At 35.0% G+C, this 25694-nt stretch overlaps 2 protein-coding genes across 5 annotated transcripts in view; both read right to left on the bottom strand.

The window, feature by feature from the left end:
- Positions 1 to 9727, bottom strand: part of susd2 (sushi domain containing 2) — a 39859-nt gene extending 30132 nt beyond the window's left edge. Inside the window, exons 1-7 of one of the 2 annotated variants that reach the window (XM_048188951.1) lie at positions 8580 to 9727; positions 8228 to 8426; positions 5386 to 5534; positions 3927 to 4094; positions 2517 to 2691; positions 871 to 1072; positions 570 to 655 (exon numbers count right to left, since the gene is read on the bottom strand). In XM_048188951.1, coding sequence (XP_048044908.1) covers positions 570 to 655; positions 871 to 1072; positions 2517 to 2691; positions 3927 to 4094; positions 5386 to 5534; positions 8228 to 8426; positions 8580 to 8658 — 1058 coding nt within the window. In that variant the 5' untranslated portion in view covers positions 8659 to 9727. Of the gene's footprint in view, positions 1 to 569; positions 656 to 870; positions 1073 to 2516; positions 2692 to 3926; positions 4095 to 5385; positions 5535 to 8227; positions 8427 to 8579 lie in introns of those variants that run through there. The other variant, XM_048188952.1, reaches the window with a different exon arrangement.
- A 137-nt stretch (positions 9728 to 9864) lies between these two features.
- slc39a14 (solute carrier family 39 member 14) overlaps positions 9865 to 25694 on the bottom strand; it is a 29597-nt gene continuing 13767 nt past the window's right edge. For 2 of the 3 annotated variants that reach the window (XM_048188955.1, XM_048188953.1), the window contains exons 4-9: positions 20667 to 20836; positions 17406 to 17528; positions 16685 to 16876; positions 14865 to 15084; positions 14577 to 14761; positions 9865 to 12914 (exon numbers count right to left, since the gene is read on the bottom strand). In XM_048188955.1, the coding sequence (XP_048044912.1) occupies positions 12762 to 12914; positions 14577 to 14761; positions 14865 to 15084; positions 16685 to 16876; positions 17406 to 17528; positions 20667 to 20836 (1043 nt within the window). In that variant the 3' untranslated portion in view covers positions 9865 to 12761. Of the gene's footprint in view, positions 12915 to 14576; positions 14762 to 14864; positions 15085 to 16684; positions 16877 to 17405; positions 17529 to 20666; positions 20837 to 23064; positions 23235 to 25694 lie in introns of all 3 variants that reach the window. The other variant, XM_048188954.1, reaches the window with a different exon arrangement.

Consider the following 25694-nt stretch of genomic DNA (forward strand, 5'->3'; position numbering starts at 1 on the left):
GTGTTACTGTTACTGTGTAATTTCCCCACATGCAGTTTTGGTATCAGTATAATTGATATATTGGGCAATATCGACCATTACAAAATGTACTTGCAACCTCATGAATAGATAGTGGGCATTTTCTGTTTTGAAATATTTTTTGTGAATTTTGAATATTTAATACAAATTACACAAATTAGCAACTTTGTATACCAGTGTGTATGTATTTATGTATGTATGCATGTGTAATATATATATATATATATATATATATATATATATATTACATACATACATAAATAAATATATTAAAGTAGAAAACAGGTATTTGAAATTGTAATGATACTGTATTGTAAATATATATATATATATATATATATATATATATATATATATATATATATATATATATATATATATATATATATATATATATATATATCTCCTCATATTGGCAAAAAGTTTCATTGCATTATCACAAATACTGTAAAACAATGGACTCCAACTTTTGGCCACTACTGTACACACACACACACACATATAAAATCCATATCTCAACTAAACTGAAATTCTGATAAGTGGCATATTACCTGCCCTGTATGGCTCTAACGCAGTGAACTGCACCTGGATGGTAAACGCAGAAACTACCTGCCTCAATATCACAGCCATAATCAGTCTGAAAAATAAACACACATACATAACTCATCAAAAGGAGCTCTACTATAGACACTTTAATAAATAAAGATTTAGCAGATTTAACTTACCCCATGTATCTATGATCACAAAGGCCTAAATTTGTGATAGGTGGAGAATTCAAAATTCTCAAATAATTATGATGTTGCTGGTTATGCAACTTTCATATAAAGTTTAGATAAAGATATTGTTACCCACATGAAATCTGCCGGTGTCAGCACGAGCCTGGGCCAGTGTGCAGGGGCAGTCAGTGATCTCTGTAAGGAAGTTGGGCATTGCTTTCTCTTCTTTATCCCAGTTGATACACTTTTCCCGGGCCCAGCCTGCAGAGTCCTTCCTGAAGGCCTCCTCTAGATGCCAGGCGATCGCATGCGCCCCACTCCACAGGGCGTTAACATCTCTGCGCAAAACATTATCGTCTCCGTTATTCATCAAAAAAGGAAATCAACTGGTTTTAACCACAGTGCTTTAATAAAATGCTATGAAAAGAATAACAAATTTTAACAATTGCTAGGACCCATTTCTCATTACTTTGGTAATTTTTTCAAAACTCTTCACACAGTTCTCCTAATTTTGGCACAACAGTTAATTTTACATTCATGCACTAAAAATAACAAAACACTTCAAACTTCATGTCTCAAATCCAAACATTCTTCCAAAAAACTAGCAAAGTTGTGACTAGTTGTGACCTATCAAATACCTTTTCACTCATAAAACAATGACTTAAAATACTAACAATGTAGCATTACACAATGTTGTCTTTTGTAAAATTTATTTTCAAAACAAGAACGACAGCTCTCCACTGTTTAGAAATCACTGTAGTATATGTGACATGGTCCATGTTTAAATTACAGTTAAAAGTTTCCCCATTTTCCGATTCCAATTCCAATTTATTTATAAGGCACATAATAAAACACCAGTGTTGACCACAGTGCTGTACAATATACTGATAGAATAAAATAATTGCAAAAATAAAAAAAAAACTAATTACAAAAGATCTGCAAATACCATTCGAGAAACATTTTAACAGCAATACCTACGACAACAATACCTCGTCACTCATTCATGATCAAAAGCTAATGTAAAACAAAATGTTTTTTAAATGTCTCTTAAATTCACTCAGAGTTGATGATTGTCTAATATACTCTGGTAAACTGTCCCATAGCCTTGTGGCGGCTGCTGCAAAACACTTTAATTAAATTCTGGATTCTGGACTTTAATTTAGACCAACAGTAGGAACATGTAGGAGTTTTGCATATGAGATCTCAGTAATCTTTTCAACACCGTCCACTAATAATAACAAATGTTTCTTGAGCAGCAAATCGGCATATTAGAATGATTTCTGAAGGATCATGTGACACTGAAGATTGGAGTAATGATGCTGAAAATTCAGCTTTGTCATCACAGAAATAAATTGAATTTTTAAATATATTAAAATGGAAAGCAATTATTTTAAATGCTAATAATCTTTCACAATATTACTGTTTTTACTGTATTTTTGATTAAATAAATGCAGCCTTGGTGAGCATGAGAGACTTCTTTCAAAAACATTAAAAACTTTTAATGTTTTCAAACTTTTAACAGGTACTGTGTATAGGGTTTTGGTGGTGTTTGTGTCTGACTGAGAAATGAATTAATGTAATTTGAAAGATGTCCTTGTTGAATGCATTTTGTGCCAAAGCATTGATAAATGATCCACAGTTTAGCCCACATGGACTGCTGTTGTGCTCACTGTTTTGAAAATGTGACCCAAATACTGAGAAATGGGTCCTAGTGATTGTATATGAAAAGAAAAAAAAAAACCTGTAATATAAATAATAATATTAACTACTAAAGGCTCTTACTGGGCTCCGTCTTGTTTAGAGCTGGGGCTGACCCGCATGCTCCCTAGGTCCCAAAGGAAGTATGGTTTTTCTGCAATTTGTGGGGTGAAACTGAAAAGTCCACTGTTGGGCACATCTCTGCCCACGGTGTACAGATACTTCCACTCTGCCTCCCAATTAGCAGAATATGACTCTCCTGTTAGTTTATCATAATAATAATAATAATGTTAGTTAATCCTAATAATAATCTCCTATAGACAGATCAATTGATAGAATAATAGATAGACAGAACGTCAGAAAGAAGGGTGGATTGATAGATAGAATGATAGAACAGTAAGTAAACAGAACAATAGATAGAATGATAGGCAGAACAACAGAACAGTAGACAGAACTATAGAGAGAACAATAGACAGAATAACAGAAACAATAAAAAGAACAATAAATAGACTGATAGAAGAACAGACAGAATGAAAGATGGCTTTGGAGACAGAACAACGGAAAAACAGATAAATATAACAGATTCGCAGACCGACGGAATGATAGAACGATAGATTAAATAATAGAAAGAATTATAGAATAATAGATCGAATAACAGATTCTTAGACAGATAGAATGATAGGACAACATATAAAACAGATAGAACGATATAGAAGAACATCAGATTCAGACAGAACAACAGCTAGAACAGACAGAACAATAAAAGGATACACTATAGAATGACAGACAGAATGAGATAAATTCATAGAACAATTGATAGAATGATAAAATGACAGAATGATAGACAGAATAGATTCACAGAGAGGTAGAATGATAGATAAAGTGATGAATGGTATAACAATACGGTGATGGATAGAACAATTATTAGGATAATGGAAAGAACAATACATAGATTCAAAGACAGAACAATAGAAAAAGACAGAACTATAAAACAATAGATTGAAAGATAATAAGAATGATAGAACAATAGATAAAATGATTGATAGACAGAACAATAGATCAAATTACAGTAAAAATGACAGAATCAGATAGATATATGGATAGATTCATATACATTCACATATAGAACTGATAGATCGATTCAGACAGGTAGAATGGTCGAAAAAATAACAGAATGATACATAGAACGATGAATAGATTCATAGACAGACAGAAGGATAGATAGAATGTTAGAACAATAGACAGATTGACAGAACAATAATGACAGAACAATAGACAGACAGACAGACAGACAGACAGACAGACAGACAGACAGACAGACAGACAGACAGACAGACAGACAGACAGACAGACAGACAGACAGACAGACAGACAGACAGATAGATAGATAGATAGATAGATAGATAGATAGATAGATAGATAGATAGATAGATAGATAGATAGATAGATAGATAGATAGATAGATTTTTCTATATAGAAACTTGATCTACTTACCAGTCTCATTGTACCCCCACAGCTCGATGTTGACTCTCTCTGCTTTTATTAGAGATGGTATCCATATCATTTTTAAATCCCCGCTGACATCTGGTGTGCCGTAGTACTGCCACTGTGTGGCATTGACCAGAACGATCTTGTAAACAGGACCCAGCTTACTGTGATGGACTAATCAATCAATCAATCAATCAATCAATCAATCAATCAATCAATCAATCAATCAATCAATCTTATCATAAAAAGAAGCAGTACTACATTAAAGAGATAGTTCACCCAAAGAATTTCATACAGGTTTGGAACAACATGAGGGTGAGTAAATGATGACAGAATTTTCATTTTTGGGTGAACTATCACTTTAAGACAAATAAATTCCAATGAACTTGAGTTGTCAAATGTCAAATGCCTCAGGAGGTTGGATTACTGATTATTCTAATCAGTACATTATGCAATAAACCATACAATCATACAGTAACTGATATCAACTAAGAACAACACTAAAGGAATGTTCTAGAAAGGAATGTCTGCTAGGTTAACACAATGTCAGCAAGCATTTATGCAAATGTGCATTAGGAAAGCAAATTAGGTCAATTTTAAGGGGTTAGTTCACCCAAAAATTTAATTTCTGTCATTAATTACTCACCCTCATGTTATTCCACACCCGTAAGACCTTTGTTCATCATCGGAACACAAATTAAGATATTGTGATGAAATCCGAGAAGTTATCCTCAAATGAAAGCAACAAAATGACCACATTCAAGGTCCAGAAAAGTAGTAAAAACATCGTTAAAATAGTCCATGTGACTTCAGTGGTTCAATCTTAATGTTATAAAGAGACTAGAATACTTTTTGTGCGCAAAAACAAAACATAAAATAACGACTTTATTTAACAATTTTTCCTCTTCCCTGTCAGTCTGATAAGCAGTTGACGCAGTGCTGCATTTCCGTGTTTACGTCCGAACGCCTGCTCATTATTGGCCGGCTCCTGCGTCAGCATCACACACATGCACTGTGGTGCTCACGTGAACAGCGTCGGCCAATACTGAGCTAGCGTTCGGATGTAGAACCTGGAAGCTGCGACGAAAGTAGCGTAGCAGAGGAGAGACGGGGAGAGACAAATTTGTTGAATTTTTTGTTTTGTTTTTGCGCACAAAAAGTATTCCCGTCTCTTCATAACATTTAGGTTGAACCACTGTAGTCACGTGGACTATTTTAACAATGTTTTTACTACTTTTCTGGACATTGAACGGGGTAATTTCATTGCTTTCAATGGAGAAAAAAAAAACCTCTTGGTTTTCATCAAAATATCTTAATTTGTGTTCCGAAGATGAACGAAGGTCTTACGGGTTTGGAACGACATGAGGGTGAGTAATTAATAACAGAAATTTCATTTTTGGGTGAATTAACCCTTTATTTGACATTCCCACAAACCTTAGTGTGCACTGTGATATCTGTAGCTCACCTGAGAGCCACCTCCCTGCTCTGTCATAGTTGACTCCATCTGTGGACACCTCAAAAGGGATCCAGCCCGACTCATAGAGCAGTGGAGAGATACAGTGACCCACGCCGCTCACATCCACATAGCCCTCTGTCAAAATCTCTGAGTTGAACCTGTGAAACATACTCTGTTAAGCACTGGTAGAATAATAGTTAATTTACTATGTGCTTTTATCAGAGCGACTGAAGGATACAAAAAAGCAATTCACCCTAAAGTGGCAGTAACATGAGAACATTTTCATCTTATCTCATTCAGCCTTCACCAAAGCCACTTGTTGTACCAAATAAAATATTTTAACTCAGACTTTGACCTTGAGGATTTGGGAGGAACACAATCAAGACTCAAATACTTGGAATATTCTGGAACAAGCTTCAGCCAAAACTTCCTTGATGCCAGAACATCATATTGCTGAACATTGTGCATTAGTATTCTGTTCATACATAGTAAGTACATTACTATATAATATTACTTATATATTAAATCAAAGTCTTAAGTCTTATTTTAGTATAATTGAGATGCTTTTATAGTTTATTAATATTTTGAATTTGTTTTTATTTTTATATTTTCAGGTTTCATTTGAATTTTAGATAAAGTCTTAGTAAATTTGTTGTATGTTTTATACATTTCTATAATATCTCTCTATATATTTGTATTCATTTTTATTCCAGTTTTAGCCATCTTAGTCAGGTTAAGAAATATTACATCTGGTTAAGAAATACAGTGGGTACAGAAAGTATTCAGACCCCCTTAAATTTTTCACTCTTTGTTATATTGCAGCCATTTGCTAAAATCATTTAAGTTCATTTTTTTCCTCATTAATGTACACACAGCACCCCATATTGACAGAAAAACACAAAATTGTTGACATTTTTGCAGATTTATTAAAAAAGAAAAACTGAAATATCACATGGTCCTAAGTATTCAGACCCTTTGCTGTGACACTCATATATTTAACTCAGGTGCTGTCCATTTCTTCTGATCATCCTTGAGATGGTTCTACACCTTCATTTGAGTCCAGCTGTGCTTGATTATACTGATTGGACTTGATTAGGAAAGCCACACACCTGTCTATATAAGACCTTACAGCTCACAGTGCATGTCAGAGCAAATGAGAATCATGAGGTCAAAGGAACTGCCTGAAGAGCTCAGAGACAGAATTGTGGCAAGGCACAGATCTGGCCAAGGTTACAAAAAATTTCTGCTGCACTTAAGGTTCCTAAGAGCACAGTGGCCTCCATAATCCTTAAATGGAAGACGTTTGGGACGACCAGAACCCTTCCTAGAGCTGGCCGTCTGGCCAAACTGAGCTATCGGGGGAGAAGAGCCTTGGTGAGAGAGGTAAAGAAGAACCCAAAGATCACTGTGGCTGAGCTCCAGAGATGCAGTCGGGAGATGGGAGAAAGTTGTAGAAAGTCAACCATCACTGCAGCCCTCCACCAGTTGGGGCTTTATGGCAGAGTGGCCAGACGGAAGCCTCTCCTCAGTGCAAGACACAAGAAAGCCCACATTGAGTTTGCTAAAAAACAAAAATAAAGATTCTCTGGTCTGATGAGACCAAGATAGAACTTTTTGGCCTTAATTCTAAGCGCTATGTGTGGAGAAAACCAGGCACTGCTCATCACCTGTCCAATACAGTCCCAACAGTGAAGCATGGTGGTGGCAGCATCATGCTGTGGGGGTGTTTTTCATCTGCAGGGACAGGACGACTGGTTGCAATCGAGGGAAAGATGAATGCGGCCAAGTACAGGGATATCCTGGACGAAAACCTTCTCCAGAGTGCTCAGGACCTCAGACTGGGCTGAAGGTTTACCTTCCAACAAGACAATGACCCTAAGCACACAGCTAAAATAACGAAGGAGTGGCTTCACAACAACTCCGTGACTGTTCTTGAATGGCCCAGCCAGAGCCCTGACTTAAACCCAATTGAGCATCTCTGGAGAGACCTAAAAATGGCTGTCCACCAACGTTTACCATCCAACCTGACAAAAATGGAGAGGATCTGCAAGGAGGAATGGCAGAGGATCCCCAATTCCAGGTGTGAAAAACTTGTTGCATCTTTCCCAAAAAGACTCATGGCTGTATTAGATCAAAAGGGTGCTTCTACTAAATACTGAGCAAAGGGTCTGAATACTTAGGACCATGTGATATTTCAGTTTTTCTTTTTTAATAAATCTGCAAAAATGTCAACAATTCTGTGTTTTTCTGTCAATATGGGGTGCTGTGTGTACATTAATGAGGAAAAAAAAAAAGAACTTAAAATGATTTTAGCAAATGGCTGCAATATAACAAAGAGTGAAAAATTTAAGGGGGTCTGAATACTTTCCGTACTCACTGTATTACATTGGTAGCTAGCTGAAATAAAATAAGTTTAAGTTTTTGTATATTTTATTAATGAAAATGTAATTTATGGTTTTAGTTAACTCTAATAACACTGTATTAAATATAAACATATAAATCATGCTATAGCTATGCAATAATTATTTTACAACAATTATTTGAATACTGCATCAATTGATTTGTTTCTAATGTAGGGAAAAAAAATTCAAAGGCAACCTCAATAAAATTATTTATTAGTATTATCGTATATAATAAAGAATTGCTATATGAATATAACACAGAGCCCAGGATTTTTAAAGGGATAGTTCACCCAATAATAAAAACTCTGTCATCATTTTCTCACTGTGGAAATTAAAAGAAGATATTATGAGGAATGTTGGTAACCAAACAGTTTCTGGTCCCCATTGACTTCCATAGTTTTTTTTTCATGAAAGTCAGTGGGGACCAGCAAGGTTTGTGGCTCTCTTACCTGCAAGTGAGGTTAATGTTCTGCTCAAATGTAACACTGAGGATTTTAAAGTCTGTTCCTCCCAGCAAAGACCCCGAGTGTGGTTCAATGTCAAGGCAAAACTGTTTATAATCTGCACAGCAGTCCTTCAGAGATTCACATGTTGCATGACAGGAGCATGTGGTAAACTTCTCACCACAACTTTTGGCACATGACTGTGCTGTGAAAGCAAGCGAACACACATTGCTGCAATTGCTCCACAAATTTAGCATTGAATTGCTTTCTCTAGAAGACAGAATAGGGTTTCTGTAAAAGCCCAACAATAGAAACACAACACTTGATTATTACTCCAGTACATGTATGAAGATCTTACCTGCAGTCCTGGATAACAGCTGAAGAAACAGTACTATGAACATACAGAGATGAATTTTGTCCTTATATTTGCACAACATTGTTTCTGGCTGGAATAACCCGAGATGTTTTGAATATCAGCTTAAGGCGTCGTATGCATACTAAAACACGTGTGGTTCTCAGCCATGACATTGTGACAAAGGTCTCTCTCGCTCTCTCTCTCTCTCTAAACGTACCTTGTAACAGTTTAACAGTCAAGGACTCGCTGCAGCACAGCTTGCAAGGGAAAGGCAATAAATGAAACTCCTGGCAAAAGAAATGTGCATATCAATGTCCTGTAATGCTGCTATCTGTGCGATGCATTATCATTGCACGTTCATCACATGTAATGGCATTATAAAGTTTTGAACTTGTCCTCGTGCAACTTTCTGACTTGGCACACACACCAGTTTGGAGTGTGTGAGATGTGACGATAACAGGAATACCCCCAAATAAAGCTTCAAAATTAAAGTCCTTGCAAACAAGCAAGCAAGTAAATAAATACATATTTATTTGAATAAAATTATCTTCCTTCGCATCAGTCGACTCCTGACATGATTCACAGTGGCAGTAAAGCGACTCCCTCTAAATTATGATTCACACAGAAGTCAGGGGATATTACTATCATCCTTGAGTTGACGAAATGTTGGAGCAATATTCAAATTAAGTTTGTAATATTAAAAACTACTTAACTCTATCCTGAAGGGTATTTTATCCACTGAAGAGCTCGACGGCTTGTCATATTGTGAGGGTAAACAAACACGCTTCTGCATATAAAGCTGGTGTGAGATAAAAGCTTTGAGGACAAATACCACAACCATATGAAAGAAAACGAAGACATAACTGATGGTTTTAAAAGTTTAAATGCAACCTAAGGGCACATAAAGTGTCTTTAATGTAAGCCACAAAGAGTGAGAGTATTTCACGAACGCAGCTGAAAAAAAACAAAACAAACACCTTCCGACTTGAGCGAACAAGTTATTTACAGCAATATTTATAGATAAATCAAGCATCGAAGAATGTCTCAAAGCACAAACCTGATGAAGAGAACTTCACTAGATGCATTACTGAGGTCCATCTCAAACTGAAATTAATAAGCATATTAATAAGAGGCATGAATATTTATACGTAGCTGCATTATAAATAATTCAAGTTGCTTATAAAAATTGTCACCAATTTAACTATAAATGATTTGTATAGTCAAAGTATCATAATTAACACAGCTATTTAAAATGGAGAGGCAATACAAATGAAGGAGAAACAACAGCTTTCAGTTTTGGATCATGTTTTTTTTTTTTTTTTTTTTTCTCTTCCATTGCACAAAACATGAACTTAAAACCCATGGCTTATTATTTCAAAAGGAAAAAAAAAAAAAAACAAAGTTACCAGCAATCAGATTTCACATGTTGCACAAGTATGAGTCACAAAACACTTGAGATGTTTACAGTAATTAACATAATGCCTTCATCATAGCCAGGTACACTGGCCTCCACCATCCACTACGAAAATAAAACAATGAGATGCTGATTTTCTCACATACTCTCTTACAGCAACAAAATTTAAAGAGCAGTTTCCCTCTTATCAGTTAAATACAATTACTGATGACAAAATACATAAATCAATAGCAAAATCACAAACATTCACACACATTCTACACTACAAAAGTCTTTAAATATCACTGAATTTAAAACGAGGTACAAAAACTTAAAACTTTTCCCACTGAATGATGGCGTTGAGACTTCCTCCTCTCTTTAAGGCATAAACTCACTTCAGAGGACGTCAATGCATAGCAATAAGACGCCAGCTGAAATAATGGTTTCAACTAACTTGCACACAAAGAACGCAACTTCCACATACACTTAACAGACAAAGGGGCATTATAGAAAAGTAACGCTGATAGTCTAAATGCACAGAATATGCAATTACAACCGTGAAAAAAAGTTATACTCAGATCTGTTGACCAGAAGCTTCACGCTCAGTTCTAAAATGACATTTCAAACAACGAACAGAATGTTCGTGGAGCTGTTTGCTAAACAGCATACTGGGCTGTCAGGTTCAATTCTTATGCAGAATATTAAGAATATTACTATAAGCAATGGAAGAATACATTTTATCTGGAAGACAAAAGTCATAACCGGGGATCTACTGTATTGTGAGCAAAGGTTGATCTGAAGCGCAAGTTAAATTACTGAATCTCATAGTTTTTTCTATTTAAATTGTATTTTGCTGCATAGAAATATAACATATCTGTATCATAAGACCATATGTATAAGAACAGTCCTAATTAACTTCTAAAATTCAAGCCGTTTTAAAGCCGAAGTGTCTTTTTTCTTCTAATACTAAAATCCCATCTTAATATGCAGAAACAAAGTTATAAGTCATTTGTGTGAACCTATCCAAACAATCAGTCAGGATTTTGCAATAACTTTTGAATAAACTAGTGCCACAGAAATTACATACTTCAGCTTTAAATGGTATTCAAAATGTGTTCAAGTGGGTCCTGTCAGTCTAAATGCTAAATTAGCAAAGAGCTCTAAGTAGTGTACTGTAGTGCGATACAGTATATAAAGGAAAAGTGTAACACTGTACAATAAGGTTCCATTTGTTAACTTTGGTTAATGCATTAACCAACAATGACTAATACATTTATTATTATTACAGCAGTTATTTAATTTAGTTTAAATAATTTAGTTAACACAAATACAACTGTTCATTGTTAGATAATGTTAGCTCAGGTACATAATATTAGCAGATACTTTTGATTTTAATAATATATTAGTAAATGCTGAAATGAACATGAACTAAGATTAATATATGATTTAGAAGCATTTTTCATTGTTAGTTTACTAATGTAGTTAACTAAAGTTAACCAATGGGACCGTATCGTAAGGAAATCGACCAGGAAAAGTTATAAGGAATGATCGTATTATTGTAGAGTCACTACGACACCACCTTTATGCACACATTTTGCTTGCATTTCCTAATTATTTCTTAAATTATGAAGAGTACTGCATTCAAATTAAATGAAAAGATGTGGAAAATATTATTAAAGAGTATTTATTATCTAATAAATAATAATAACAACCAGCACTGTCATAATTTGAGAGCAATTATAAACTGAAGTGGGTGTGATCTTTTTTCTGTCTGTCAATTAATATTCAAGGTTATGCAAATTAGAGGAGGGTACAATAAAAATGCACACCAATTATTCTGGTCATATAAATGGAAAGAAAAGTTGGATTTCTCTCAAAGAAACTTGGTCTCTGCTTTTTTCTTAAAGTAGTAAAAAAAAAAATCATCAATAACAAACGAATCCTTAGTGTTTCAAGCTTTTTGCTTGCTATTATGGAATGACGTTGAGGAGAGAAACTAAGTACGGATAAATTTGTGAACAGACACTGCTTTGTATTTAAACTAAAAGCTACTTATGCAACAATGCAGAGTAACCTTTGATTAAAGTGACCTACATGGCGTTCAGTTCAGTAGAATTATGAGTGACAACTAACTAGTCTATACAGTATCTATATATCTTGTCCCTAAGCATTTTTATTTTTTCGCTGTTTATTTTTTCTACTGAATAAACAAAACCATTTGGTTTGAAGCATCAGAAACAACCTGCATTTGACCAAATGTCATTAAAATGAGTCAAGTTTTATCCCATCTGTTACATGTCAGTCAGTGGACAATACTCTAATCATCATGGTCAGGAATACAAACGTGCTCTGTCTCCGAAAGAAAGAGACTTTTTGTTGAAAAAAATTAACATTAGAACACAGAAATCAATACAAAAATACCCAGATGTACATGTTAGGGTACTGGAATCCACTCAGTACAGGGACATTGTGTCCTAAAGCTTTGAGGCAAAAGAACGAGAGAAGGCCTAAACTAGATGAATGGTAAAGCATCCATCCATAGGTCTGGGTTTTGGATGAATTTAAAGCAAAATTCACAAGTCAGTCAATTCTAGCTTCATTCAAACAGTCCAGGGTTTGAGCCCATAAGATTTCAATTTACGTCATCATGACCTAGTCCAGCTGGGCAAACGTTTTAAAACAAGCCAGCACAGCTGGCTCATATTTAAGTCTGGAGGTCCCAGTAGGTCTCAGGTTTAAGTCCAGGTGCTGAGTTAGTCCCTCAGGGTCTGAGTTTGTATTTAAGTCCTCTGCTATCCAAGCTGTATCTGTCCAGAGTACATGGTGAGTAGGAGCATGATAGCAAACCCTGTGAGCAGTCCTGCGTTCTGGATGGCGAAAGTGACCAGAGAGCCACTTCCTCCGGCCTCCTCTTCTTCACGACTCACCTCGTTCATCTCTGGAAACTGCAGAGATGGACAAAGGAATATAGAGACACATGGATTGTAAGACACGTTATAAAACTCAACAGAATCAATTTTGGGATAACCATATGGGTAATGGCATTCTCTGTTTTCATGGTTATTGAGTAAGACTGGAAATTAAACTGCTTATGTGTTACCGGATTAGTCCAAATTTTCTGAAGAGTAAACACTGGTAAACAGAAGCTCATGAGGTTCATTCTTATGTTATGCAGCACGTTTGAGCTTCTGCAAAAACCAATGAGGTTTGTTCTTGTGCGTCAAGCAGGTTCGGTTGAGTTTCTGTTTATGTTCCCTGATCAATGTTTATATGTGAATAAAAGCTTAAATTCAATCTGTTCATCATATAAAGTGATCGTGTCTCTTCAGAAAATTTGGACTAAAAAGCTCAATACATATGGATTACCGTATTGTTCCGAATATAAGGCAATTTTTTTTTTCTTAGAAATACATCTGAAAAAATGGGTTCGTCTTATATTCAGGGTCTAGACTTTTACGTCAATAATACACCCGCAACAATAAGTGGTGCCAAATAAGCGTAAAACAAGTGTGCCAAGAAATATGTGTCAGAGTGTAATGTTAGAAGATCGCAAGCGCAAAAAGAGAGTTTTAAAAATGCAAACAGTCAAAGAAAAGCTTACTGTCTAAGAGCCATGTGACTCATGTTTGGGTGCCTCGCTGAAGGGACCAAAAATCCCCGTACGTGATGTTTGATGGTACCCAGGTTTCAAAATAACAAGATTTCACTTTTTCTGAAATGAAATTTGGTAGGCTACATGGTTTTCACTGTGAGATGTATAGCCTAATTGTTATATAATTCAGATGGGCTACAGGTTATTTTTAAGGTATGCCAAAAAGTGTTTACTTTTAAATGTGATCATTGGTACATTTTACCAGTATTTACCATTCTTTCAATACAACAATTTAAATATGAAAAATATGCAATATACATTTTTTTTTCCAATTAAAAAAAATTTCTTTATAAAATTTTATAAAATACAAGGTTCAGTCTTCAAAAAGCTTTTTTTCCCCAAAAGGTACATCTTGAAAAAGGGGGTTCGTCTTATAATCAGGATCGTCTTATATTAGGAACAATACAGTAGTTTTACGATCTCGTTATGAACTTTTTAAAGCGTCAAAGTATTAGCTGCGTAGCTGTCAATAGAGGGACAGAAAGCTCTCAGATTTCATTAAAAGATCTTCATTTGTGTTCCAAAGATAAACTAAACTAAAGTCTTGCGGGTTTGGAACAACATGAGGGTGAGTAAATGATGACCAAAATTTCATTTTTGTGTGAACTAACCCTTTAATACAATGTGTAAAGAAGGCCTATATCGCCATCTGCAGGTAGAATGTATTTTTCCACACAAACATGCCATCCAAACAATTTCACCCATGTAAATTTTATTTCATATAGTTTTTAAGTGTAGTTTTAAATGTCATTAAATTATTTCAATTTTCATTTCATTTTTTTTTCATGTATTTAAATGAGTAATTTTCTTAATTTTAGTTTACAATAGCACTGGTATTAACTTCTTTTACACCTCATTAATCATAGAAACCTTCAGGAATCAATAAAATGAATCAAATCATTCCCAAAACCCAGCTAATTTAAAGCCAGCAAACGATCAGCATGATGTCTCTTACCATATCAGCTAGTGCAATGTAGAGGAACATGCCCCCGGCTAGAGCAAAGATCCAATTAGGAGAGAAGTTGTTCCCAGCCAGGATGCCGAAGCCCATGCCCAGATAACAGCAGCACGCTGACAGGAAGTTAAAGAACAGTGCCTGCTGGATGCTCATGCCAGCGTTTAGCAGGATTACAAAATCACCTGAATACACAGATGCAGAAGAGCATGACAACACATTCAGCATGTTCATGGCCATTTTGATTGGTCACATTAACGGAAGGGTTAAAGATGCTGTACTACCCACCCAACTCATGTGGAAACTCCTCACACAGAATTGCCACTGACGTACTGATGCCCTGGAACACAGAAGCAGTGAAGGACGCTCCGATAGCCAAACCATCTATGAAATTATGGAGACCGTCGCTTAAAGTGATCATCCACGCCAGAGTACCGATGTCAGAGTATGCCCTGCCCTTCAGCCAATAACATCCACCCGTTCCAGCACCACCTGAACTCTGAGCGTCCTGTGTCAGGGACACAAACAAAAGAAGTTAATATACACTTCTGTTCAAAAGTTTGGGTAGATATTTTTATGTTTTTTGAAAGAAATCTCTTGTACTCATCAACACTGCATTTATTTGATAAAAAATAATAATAATTGTATAAACTGTAATATTATGAAATCACTACAATTTGAAATAACTTTTCTATTTTAATATATTTAAAAATGTAACATATTCCTGAATTTGTTCCATGATCGTTCAGAAATCATTCTAATATGCTGATTTGGTGCTCAAGAATCATTTATTATTATTATCAATGTTGAAAACATTTGTGCTGCTTAATATTTTTGTGTAAACAATGATTCATTTTTTCAGGATTCTTTGATGAATAGGAAGTTCTGAAATAGAAATCTTTTGTAATAAAATAGTCTTTTTAATTTGTTCTTGCTCAATAAAAGCATTATTTTCTTTAAAAAAAAAACTTTTGCACAGTAGTGTAAATAATACCAGTAGTCTTTGACTGAATCGTGAAACATACTCTTTTAGCACCTGCAGGGTTCTTTTAGAAACATTGAAACATAAGAAATGTTGATTTAGAGATAGATGATGTTGCCATTTAATAAAAGTTCTGCATTTTATCCATAAAAAAAAAAAAACACACACACACTGATGCCGATGAATCATGCAGTTTTCAAGTTGTGCTGAAATTATGGTAATTATCAGATGACAACACTGAGATGCTGGTCACATCCTCAGAAACAGAAAAAATTGTTTCTATGGAAACACTCACAACATGACTGGCTCTGATGTTGATGATGACAAAAGCACTATATTAATTCATTCTATATGCTCTTGAAACACATTTATTAGATTTATTTAGAAAATGCACCAGAATTGACATAATAAAATGACATGTGTAGTGGTACCAAGTACCTTGGCTGTTAAAGCCACAGCCATTTTGGCTTAGTTTACATGATGCCGTTAGTCATTATCAAGTGAGAAAAGTACAGGTAAGTGTTCATTAAATTCAGAGTAGTAATTATAAATTAGAAAAAGTCCCGGACAGTTTTTACAAGTTGGAAATTCATAATTACAGTAATTCAGGCATGACATTTAATATCGAAGAGGCCGTATTATGCCTTTTTTCTTGATTTTGGGGTCTACTAGAATAGGTTTTCATGCTTGAATGTTCAAAAAACACATTCCTTATTTAAACATTATTTAAATAAGGAATATTGTGATGTGTACAAACACAAGACTACAATCTAGGTGTCTCAGGGAGTTCAGAAACAGTGCGCACTGATACAGAGAATAATTCCCTTTGGAGCAACTTTGTGCTTTGTAACTTTGCAGACATTTTTCATGCTCAAACAGCAACATTGAAAATGTAAAAAAAAAATAGGTCTTCTTTAATATACCATCTGAATAGTGTTCATTTGGATTTCAAGTGGTCTTTAAGAGATATAACAGGTGTTGTTAGTCAATTAAGCTCAGTCAATTAATTGTACAAAGTATAATTAAAATTTCTTGTCAGATTTGTGTGTGTGTTTGTGATTTGTAATACCACTGGAAAATATAATTTAATCAATTGAAGTAGATTAAGGTTTGCGTTATTTCTCACCTGTACCGTCTGCCCAGTGCTCAGCATTTTGTCATCTTCTCCAACCCCTCTGACATCTCCTTCCACTCTGGGTAAAGATGCTCCTCCAGCCTCTCCATTCTGCAGTTTCTCCATCACACCATCCTCTAGGTCGCCATTAGAGTTGGCATAGCGCTCTGCAGGGAAGTGACTGTGGCCGTGGCCGTGCCCTCCCTAACAAGTGTGAATTAGATAACAAAAAGGGCAAGAAACAACAGTGAATAAGCTTGCAAAGAAAATTCTCCACTAGAGGGTGCTGCATTACAACCCATCACAACCTCAAAAGCAAAGAGTTTAATGATAAATCTTTTGATGCATGTTAAATGATTTGCTGGCTCTGCCTAAACCATTATAGACTACAATAAAAACCCTTAATGCATTTTAATGAGTATTAAGTTCCTTTTTTAAATCCAACTGGATGACGCTGTCTTATAAACTAAAGTATGCTACAAAAGAATAGTGAAGCCCTTGAGGAACTAAAACCAGACAAGCACATTCTGTACATGCTGTTCACACATTTCAATGCAAAACTTCATGAGTTTGAACTTTTTGTTCTAAAAATAACGTCCTCCTTGTGCTGTCAACTAAATACATTTTAGATGTCACTGGGAACCCATGTCACAATGACAATGTCAGATAAAGCCATTTGCTAAAACAATCACTTCATGGTTTACTTGTACAGACCAGTAGTCTAAATTCTCACCTTGTCCTTTGGCTTTAAGATCATCTTCAGGATTTTCTCTGTAAAAAAGAACAGGTAGAATCCTCCAAATACGACAGCGGACTTGGGCACATAATAATCCTCCATAGGGTCGAATCCAAAGGCCTACATAAAGAAAAAAGCATGTTTTAAAATGTCAAATACAATTTTATTCTAATTTCATTATTTGTTATTAATCTCAAATCATGAAAATGGTTTTTACTATAATAAAAATTATACGTAAAATGTTGAACTGAACTACCGTTCAAAAGTTTGGGGTTAGTAAGGTTTTTTTTTTTTTTGACAGCACAGACTTCTTTTTAACTTTCTATAAATCAAAGAATCCTAAAAAATTAAAGTGTCATGGTTTCCACAAGAATATTAAGCAGCACAGCTTTTCAATATTGATAAGAAATGTTTCTTGAGCACCAAATCAGCATATTAGTATGATTTCTGAAGGATCATGTGACACTGTAGACTGAAGTAATGGCCGCTTTAGCTTTGCCATCACAGGAAAAAATTACATTTTAAAATATATTAAAATAGAAAACAGTTATTTTAAATTGTAATAATATTTCACAGTATTACTGTTTTTTTTTGTTTGTTTTTTTTACTGTATTTTTGATCAAATATAAGAGACTTCTTATAAAAATAAAAAAAAATCAACCCAAAACCTTTGAACTGTAGTGTGTGTGTGTAACATTAAGTAGTGTAGGCTGCATATAATATGTTTAAAATCAGAATGTGTGCAGTGAAGTGCATAATGTCTAGTATGGATACAATCCAAATACAAGCCCCTAATCACTCTCCTAGACACAGGGAAAATACTCTCTTTCATCTTAAAACATGGTACTGTTACAATCAAGAAATTATTTATCAAATTAGAAGACTAAAAGTATTCTTCACCTTTATTTCACACTTGGTTACTAGCAGTCAAGAAGAGTGAGTATGGGATTGATTTTAGACTGGGTCTTTGTGTACTAGTTCACTAATGCCTCAGAGATCCCGCCCCCCTTTTTGCTTGGCTTTTCACCTTGTGATTTTAACAAATTAGACCAGACTGGGTCATTCATTTAAATAGTTCACAAAAAACTGTGTGCTCCAGTTTCATGCCACATTGCCTCAAAAATGTAGAGTGAATGGGCATTACTATGATTTTAAAGAGGTCATGACATGAGAAATCAAATTTGCCTGATCTTTTAACATATAAGAGGTCTTTGCACAATTAAAACATCCTGCAAGTTTCATAGTTTAAAACATCGTCCTCGTTATAAACAAAGCATTAATTTTTTTTAATCAAGCACCAAAAATGGCTTGTTTTGATATTGCGGGATCTGTGATGTCACACAGGCAAATACATTTGCATATGCCTGCTTCCAGAGCAAGACATCAACGAATAGTTATACATCATCACACCACAGGCTCTGCCCACTGGTGTTCAGTCATTTAAAGACTGATAATACACTGGATCTGAGTGTTGCGTCAAAAGCAAATAGTACCCATTATAATCACTGACACTGTCTACACTGGATACAGTATACAGATGCCTGTTCACTTTCTGATGTACTCCATGCGCTTTAGTCTGCCGACAAGAGGACAAATAAAAGAGTAAATGGAAGGATAAAGGAACTGGATCGCATCAGACGATTATATGTTTGTTCAGAGAATTTGACAGCAGATTGTTTTGTAACCGAGGCACAATGCTTTGTGCGTAAATGACAGACTTATGTGGATCATGTTCACATGCAATAGTGAGTGGGTGTTGACACTACTGTTGTCAAAAGCACTGGCTTTAATACCAAGTCAGTACTGAAATTTTAAAAATGTGACGCTTTGAGTGCTGTTGAGCGGATTCGTAAACACCTCTGATTGGCTATTGTGTTCATGCACTCATCAGATATGTCTGTGATTGGAGACACGTGTCACGCTCTTTAATTGTCCACCTGGAAACACAGCCGCTGTGACGCCAAACCCATTAATGGAAGAAAGCCATTGTGTTTACAACTGTGACATGAGCGCTTAACGGGATCAACTAAATGCTGGATTTTCAAAAGTATGTGAAGTTCACGGCTCCATTGTTGCAGTAAACTTGCACAATGTTCTTGAATGAATAATTTATTAGATGCATACCGGTCTGTTATCGTATGGACATCGACTTACATTTTCACTCCCCTAAACATAATAATACGGAACAAAACAAACTGATTGGTTGCTTTACAAGTCAGTCAAGTGTCCTCTAGGGCGGTGCAAGGCCAATGAAAGCTGTGATGGAGTCTAGGCCTTCAGCCGACAGTCTGAAGGTCTCGCTACGAGAGACTAACTACACAATAACACTAGCTAATCATAACAGTGGCCATTTACTGACAAGCCTTAAAAACTGATAATTTCAGACAGAGGGTCAGAATCAGGGTTTAAAATAATCGTTTTTCCACAAATATATATATTTTTTTCTGTATGTGTGTGAAGAACTATATTAACATTATAGGTAAACATCAAGGAACATGTTACAATAATAAAAAATCCATGTCATGACCCCTTTAAAAGAAGTCTGTGTCCTGTGTATGAATCAATACAAAGTTTCACTCTATTTTTTAGCCTTCCAGATGGGAAGAACCACTGAGGCTGGGAAAACTTATATTTGTGTTATTATATAAGGAATATTGACCTGAAAATGAAAATTCTGTAATCAGTTACTCTCCCTCACATTGTTCCAAAACACAAAATGATTTAAGGTCAACCTCAAAAATGACAGTCTTCACATCTATGCATCTCTAATTTCTCACTGCATATCTTTAGTAAATCCTTACAGTAGTTTTTAATACTAAAAGAGGGTTTGCGCTGACGCAAGCTGTTAGCAAATCTGGCCCTAAGAACATTTTCATGGCAAGAACAGAGCGGAATCACTTTTTTAAAAATTCTAAACATATTAAAAACAACTTTTTAATTAACAAACGTATTTAAAAGAACACAAGAAACAGAAATAGAATAAATCATTTGTATACAGAGAGAAAAAATTTTTCTTGATATTGCATAAAATATTTTCATTTGCATTGCAGAAAGTCTGGAACAACATGAGGGTAAGTAAATGAAGCGTTTTCATTTTGAGCTAACTATTCCTTTAAATGTCAGACTCAACATTTAAAGACTCAACCAGAATGTTTCCATCTCTAGAAAACCTTGATTTCTAGAACTCTAGAACTCTAGAGAGAGTCTGGTTGTGTGGCACACGTCTATAAACCCGTTTCCCACACGTGTCCACTCTACCTCTGGGATTAGTTGAAAGAGGGCGTTGGAGTACAGAGTACCAATGGCCAGGGCTATGAAGTACAGCAGCAACCGCTTGTAAAAGGTTTTCCTCATGAAGGGAACCACACTCGCCCCGACCAGTGAACACAGAGATATCACTGTCACACACAGGAAACCATACCCCCAAACTGGCCAACCAACCAAAAAAAGAGAGAGAGAGGGAGAACAAGGGAGGTGGAAAAGAAAGGGAGAAAAGAAGAAATAATATTTGAATTAATCAGCAGAATAATTAATACTAGGTGAAAGGTTGATATTCATAATCTCAATTGTGAGATTTACTCCCTGAGGGAGTTCTGTGGGCCACTGATGTATCAAATCAATTCATGCAACCACAATGAGTGTTTTACATTTGAAGGAAATATGCAAATCTCATTCATAAACTGCATTTACAGTAGATCTCATGTTCATTTATATAATTAATTAACAGTAATAAATCATAAACATTTCAGAGTCATGCTATTACACTACCATTCAAAAGTTTGGGCCTGATACTATTTATTTTTTGTTTTTGAAAAAAAAAAAAGAAAAGAAAAAAAAAGTTTCTTATCCTAAGCAAGGCTGCATTTATTTGATTAAAAATAGTTTAAAAAAAATAATATTGTGAAATGTTATTACAATTTAAAAAAATGTTTCTTGTGATGGCAACGCTGAATTTTCAGCCTTTATTATTTCATTTTTCATGACTCTTTAAAAACTAGAAAGTTCAAAAGATCAGCATCGAAACAAATCTTTTGTAAAATTATAAATGTCTTTACTCTCACTTTTGATCAATTAAATGCATCCTTGCTGAATAAAAGTATTAATTTATTTAAAAAAAAATGACTGACACCAAACTTTTGAACAGTAGTGTATGTTGTTCACATTCTAGAATCCATTGTTTCATTCACAGAGGAAGTAGGGGGAGGTGGCTTCCTGTTGACCATCACAGAACAAATGATGCCTTAAGACACGAGGTCATTGAAAGTCATTAAATCTGATGGGTTAACTAAACATTCCCCTCCTCCTCTCAGTCCATACATTCTTAAACTAAGCAACAGAGGAACTGCAAACACCTGTAATTACGTTGACCAGTCAATGAACCATCAACACCCAGCACAAGGTGTACCTGTAGGTCTGTTTGAGCTATGACAGCACCAACAACCCAACAAAAAACATCCTGGGACATGCAGCGCTTCATTAGCTCTTTTAATGTGCATGGGATTTCCATAACCGATGAGCTAGTGAATAAATGGAGTGTTAGTGGTCTACTTTAAAGTATTCAGGGGGTAGAGGAGCAATTTGAAAAGCAGTGGAGGCAAATTAGGGCAGGGGGTATTGATCATCTCCAAAAAAACGGTGGAGGAACATTAGGTTAACTTGACAATCTAAAACCAAAAATCCAAACCACACCTATAGGCACATTCACCAAACACGACTGGCTTGGCTTTTGACAATTTAACCTTTATATTTCAAGACATTTTTCTAAACTTTCAAGCAACACAAAATCCAAAGATATTGTTGAATAAAATAAAATAAAATAAAATAAAATAAAATAAAATAAAATAAAATAAAATAAAATAAAATAAAATAAAATAAAATAAAATAAAATAAAATAAAATAAAATAAAATAAAATAAAATAAAATAAAATAAAATAAAATAAAATAAAATAAAATAAAATAAAATAAAATAAAATAAAATAAAATAAAAAAATAAAATAAAATAAAATAAAATAAAATAAAATAAAAATAATAGTCTGATTCTATCAGGGCCCTTAAGGAGTCTTACATATAAAATTATCCACTCTATAAATGAATAGTAAAAAAAAAGAAAAAAAAAAAAGAAGAAAAACACTAAAAATAGAAAAAGAAAAACAATAAAATAAAATAAAATATCCTTACGAAAAACAATGTGATTATTAAAAATATGTTCCCCTAAAAAAGGCATTTAAAAGACCACTGTGTAAAATCTGGGCCTATTAATGGGTCTTTTTTAGCAATATGCTTTTGCCAGTCATCAGAGTAGTATTTATATAGGAAAAAAGGAGGGGCTTAAATTAAAAATTATCAGCTAAAGTGAGTTAGACAGACCTTGAACAAGGGTTAACAGCTTTTATGGTCCTAAAAAATGTACCAACAGAACAATCATGGAAGAAATAAAGGCAACTGGAGAGGAAGAGCTTCAAGAAGAGGAAATCACCAGACAAAGAGGTGTCTTCACTGTGGTTAGGGGTGTTTTGTTGTGTTTGAAAGGGAGAAAACATTGTGTGAAGGAGGAAAGAAGGAAAAAGGCGACAATTCCAGACACCCCTCTGAGATTAATCTTGATCCGCGGTTGATTTGGTGTGTTTGGGAGGAAATGGGTGGATGGATACTGAACCTCAGGCAGGAGCTGCAGGATGGCGGTGGAGAACAACGTTCCGATGGAGAGTGCGATGAAATAGATGAGAGTTCTGCGCATGAACCGTGTCCTCATCAGGGGCACCACTAAAACACTGGTCAAAGCGAACACACTAACCAGAGTCACACTCAAAATTGAGTAACCCCACACTGCAGGACACACACATACATACACCTTTTAATTACATGACATTACACCCCAGCAGACACATCCCACAGCTTTTGTGTGAGCGTGGCTTATGGCATATATTTCAGTCTGGCAGCACTACTCTGTTAGTATTTCATCCAGTCAGACTGGAATTCCTAGAAATACAAGATATCCATCACACAATACATCACTGAATGGACACATGTGCAGTATGAGAGAGAATGTCATTATGTGGGAGTGGATCGTGGCAGGTGCGTGTTTGTGTACAGATCATATATCAGCTGGCTTTCTCCAAAACCACAGAGCTGCATTTGTTTACAGCTGAGAAAACGGCTGTCAGCACTTTAGCTAGAGAAGAAGTAAATCATTCATAAAAACACTGATGCATTTAGGAAATCTCTTTCTTTCATATAACAGCAGTAACATGGACTCATAACCTTCAGTTAAAAAAAAAAAAAGCGAGTCACTGGGTGTGTTTACACAGAACACTGATAATTGGTTACTTTCTCACCTACTTCAATGTCTTAGGGAGTTTTTTTCCCCACACACTGTTACAACGCACTATATTTCTTTCATCTTTATTATTTCTGTAAAGCACCTTTGGGACAATGTTTATTGTAAAGCAATACACAGATACATCAGACATAATCTCATTATGAAAACCCAAAAAAAGCAAGAAAGCCATGTTTACAGGAGGCTTGAAATCGTTTGGATTTACTATGGTTATGATATCAAATCGTGAACAGGTCAGAGAATTGGGTTTTTGCCCTATACTATGATCCGATAAAGCACACAGTTTAAGCATTTAAATTTTCTTACATATTGTCAGTTTATTAATCAATCGGTTTGTGCATGTAAATATCAAGTTAGGCAGTTTTCAAAGTTTTTTAAAGAAATAGTTCACCCAAAAATGAAAATTCTATCATTTTATTTACCTAGAATGTGGCAGCCCATCTAATCTGTCACACCAGTTTCAAAATAACCCGAAAATATATTTACACTTGTCATAAAACGTAAGAGTTTTTTGTGACATTGCTTTGGCAAAGCATATGTCAATCGAACTAAAATCAATAGTACGATATGGCTTAGTGCACTTATCAAATTGCAAAAGTCTATGATGAGTGCCAGTTATGCTCTTTCACATTTACATTATTTCCAACATTTCTGTGGACAGATGATTACAGGATTTCACTAGACTTGTAATGTGAAGGGTTTGTAAACCTGTAGTCACAAAAACTTAGTCTCCCTACAGTTTTCTGCCAAAATAAAAGCTTGAGAGTTTAACTCTTGCAAGTCAAGATATTAAGAATTTTAGGATATACTGATGAAATATTCATTTTTCAATTACATTTGTTTTACAATAGTAATATATTACTGTAGTATTTGTCCATACAACGAAAGTCAATGGGGGCCAATGTTGTTTGAACACTGAAGTTCTTTAAAATACCTTCTTATCGATTCGACAGACATACCGTTTTGAAACTGTGAAGGAGAGTAAATTATGACAGAATTTTCATTTTTGGGGTGAACTGTCGTTTTAAGTTGTTTATTGTAAACACATTCAACAATCTGGCTTTTATAAAGAACAAAATGAATTTTAAACTGTTTAAACTTTTTTTTTTTATGTTTAAATTTGCACATGAATGTATTTTTTTTTACTTTGTACTAGTTTAAACTTTCTTTTCTTTATTTTTTCTTTTCTTTTTCATTTTGGGACTCCAAATGAACACCTTAATCTTCCCACATTCTGCATTGGGAAGGGTGAGACAGAACCCAAAAAAAAAAAAAAAAAAAAAAAAAAAAAAAAAATTGCAATCTTTTTGAAGTTTTGGCACATGCTACGTTACATTTTATGCACACTGAGCTGTGGCGCTTATGCAAATGATTCTGGTTTGGGTCTGGCATACACCCAGTCTTAATCCTATTCCCCTTCTCTTTTCTGATCACTTCATGTCCCAAACCACCAGAAATACCATGGAATTATTTGGTACATGAACGTAGTAATACGCAGTACAAAAGGCATCACCGTCACTGTACCGTGGTGCCAGTACAGAACTTTTTGTTAAGGACTGAATGGGACAGACTGCATTAAAATAGGATGCCATAAGACTTCATCTCTAAAAGAACGCATTTCTCTCTCTCCTTATCACTTGAATCCCGGTGGGAAGCGGCACTGCGACATCTTCCATTTCCTCTCCCGCTGCCAGGATGCACAAGAAATGCCAAAACCCAGAAGTGCCTTGTTTATTAGATAAAGAACAGCAGGAGGTGACAGGAAATATCACTGAGCCAGAAAATACGGCGCACAGATGTTGAACACGTTCATTCACAAAGAGTCATATGCAGGCTGATTAAAAACAAGAATTTCAATAAATGAAATAAAATCTATCCGTTACAGACATGGTTTATTTTAGCTTATGGTGAATACGAAAAACTGCACAGATTTGAAATGTTTGTAAAAA

The sequence above is a fragment of the Megalobrama amblycephala genome, linkage group LG4 (assembly GCF_018812025.1).
Source record: "Megalobrama amblycephala isolate DHTTF-2021 linkage group LG4, ASM1881202v1, whole genome shotgun sequence".
Lineage (NCBI taxonomy): Eukaryota > Metazoa > Chordata > Actinopteri > Cypriniformes > Xenocyprididae > Megalobrama > Megalobrama amblycephala.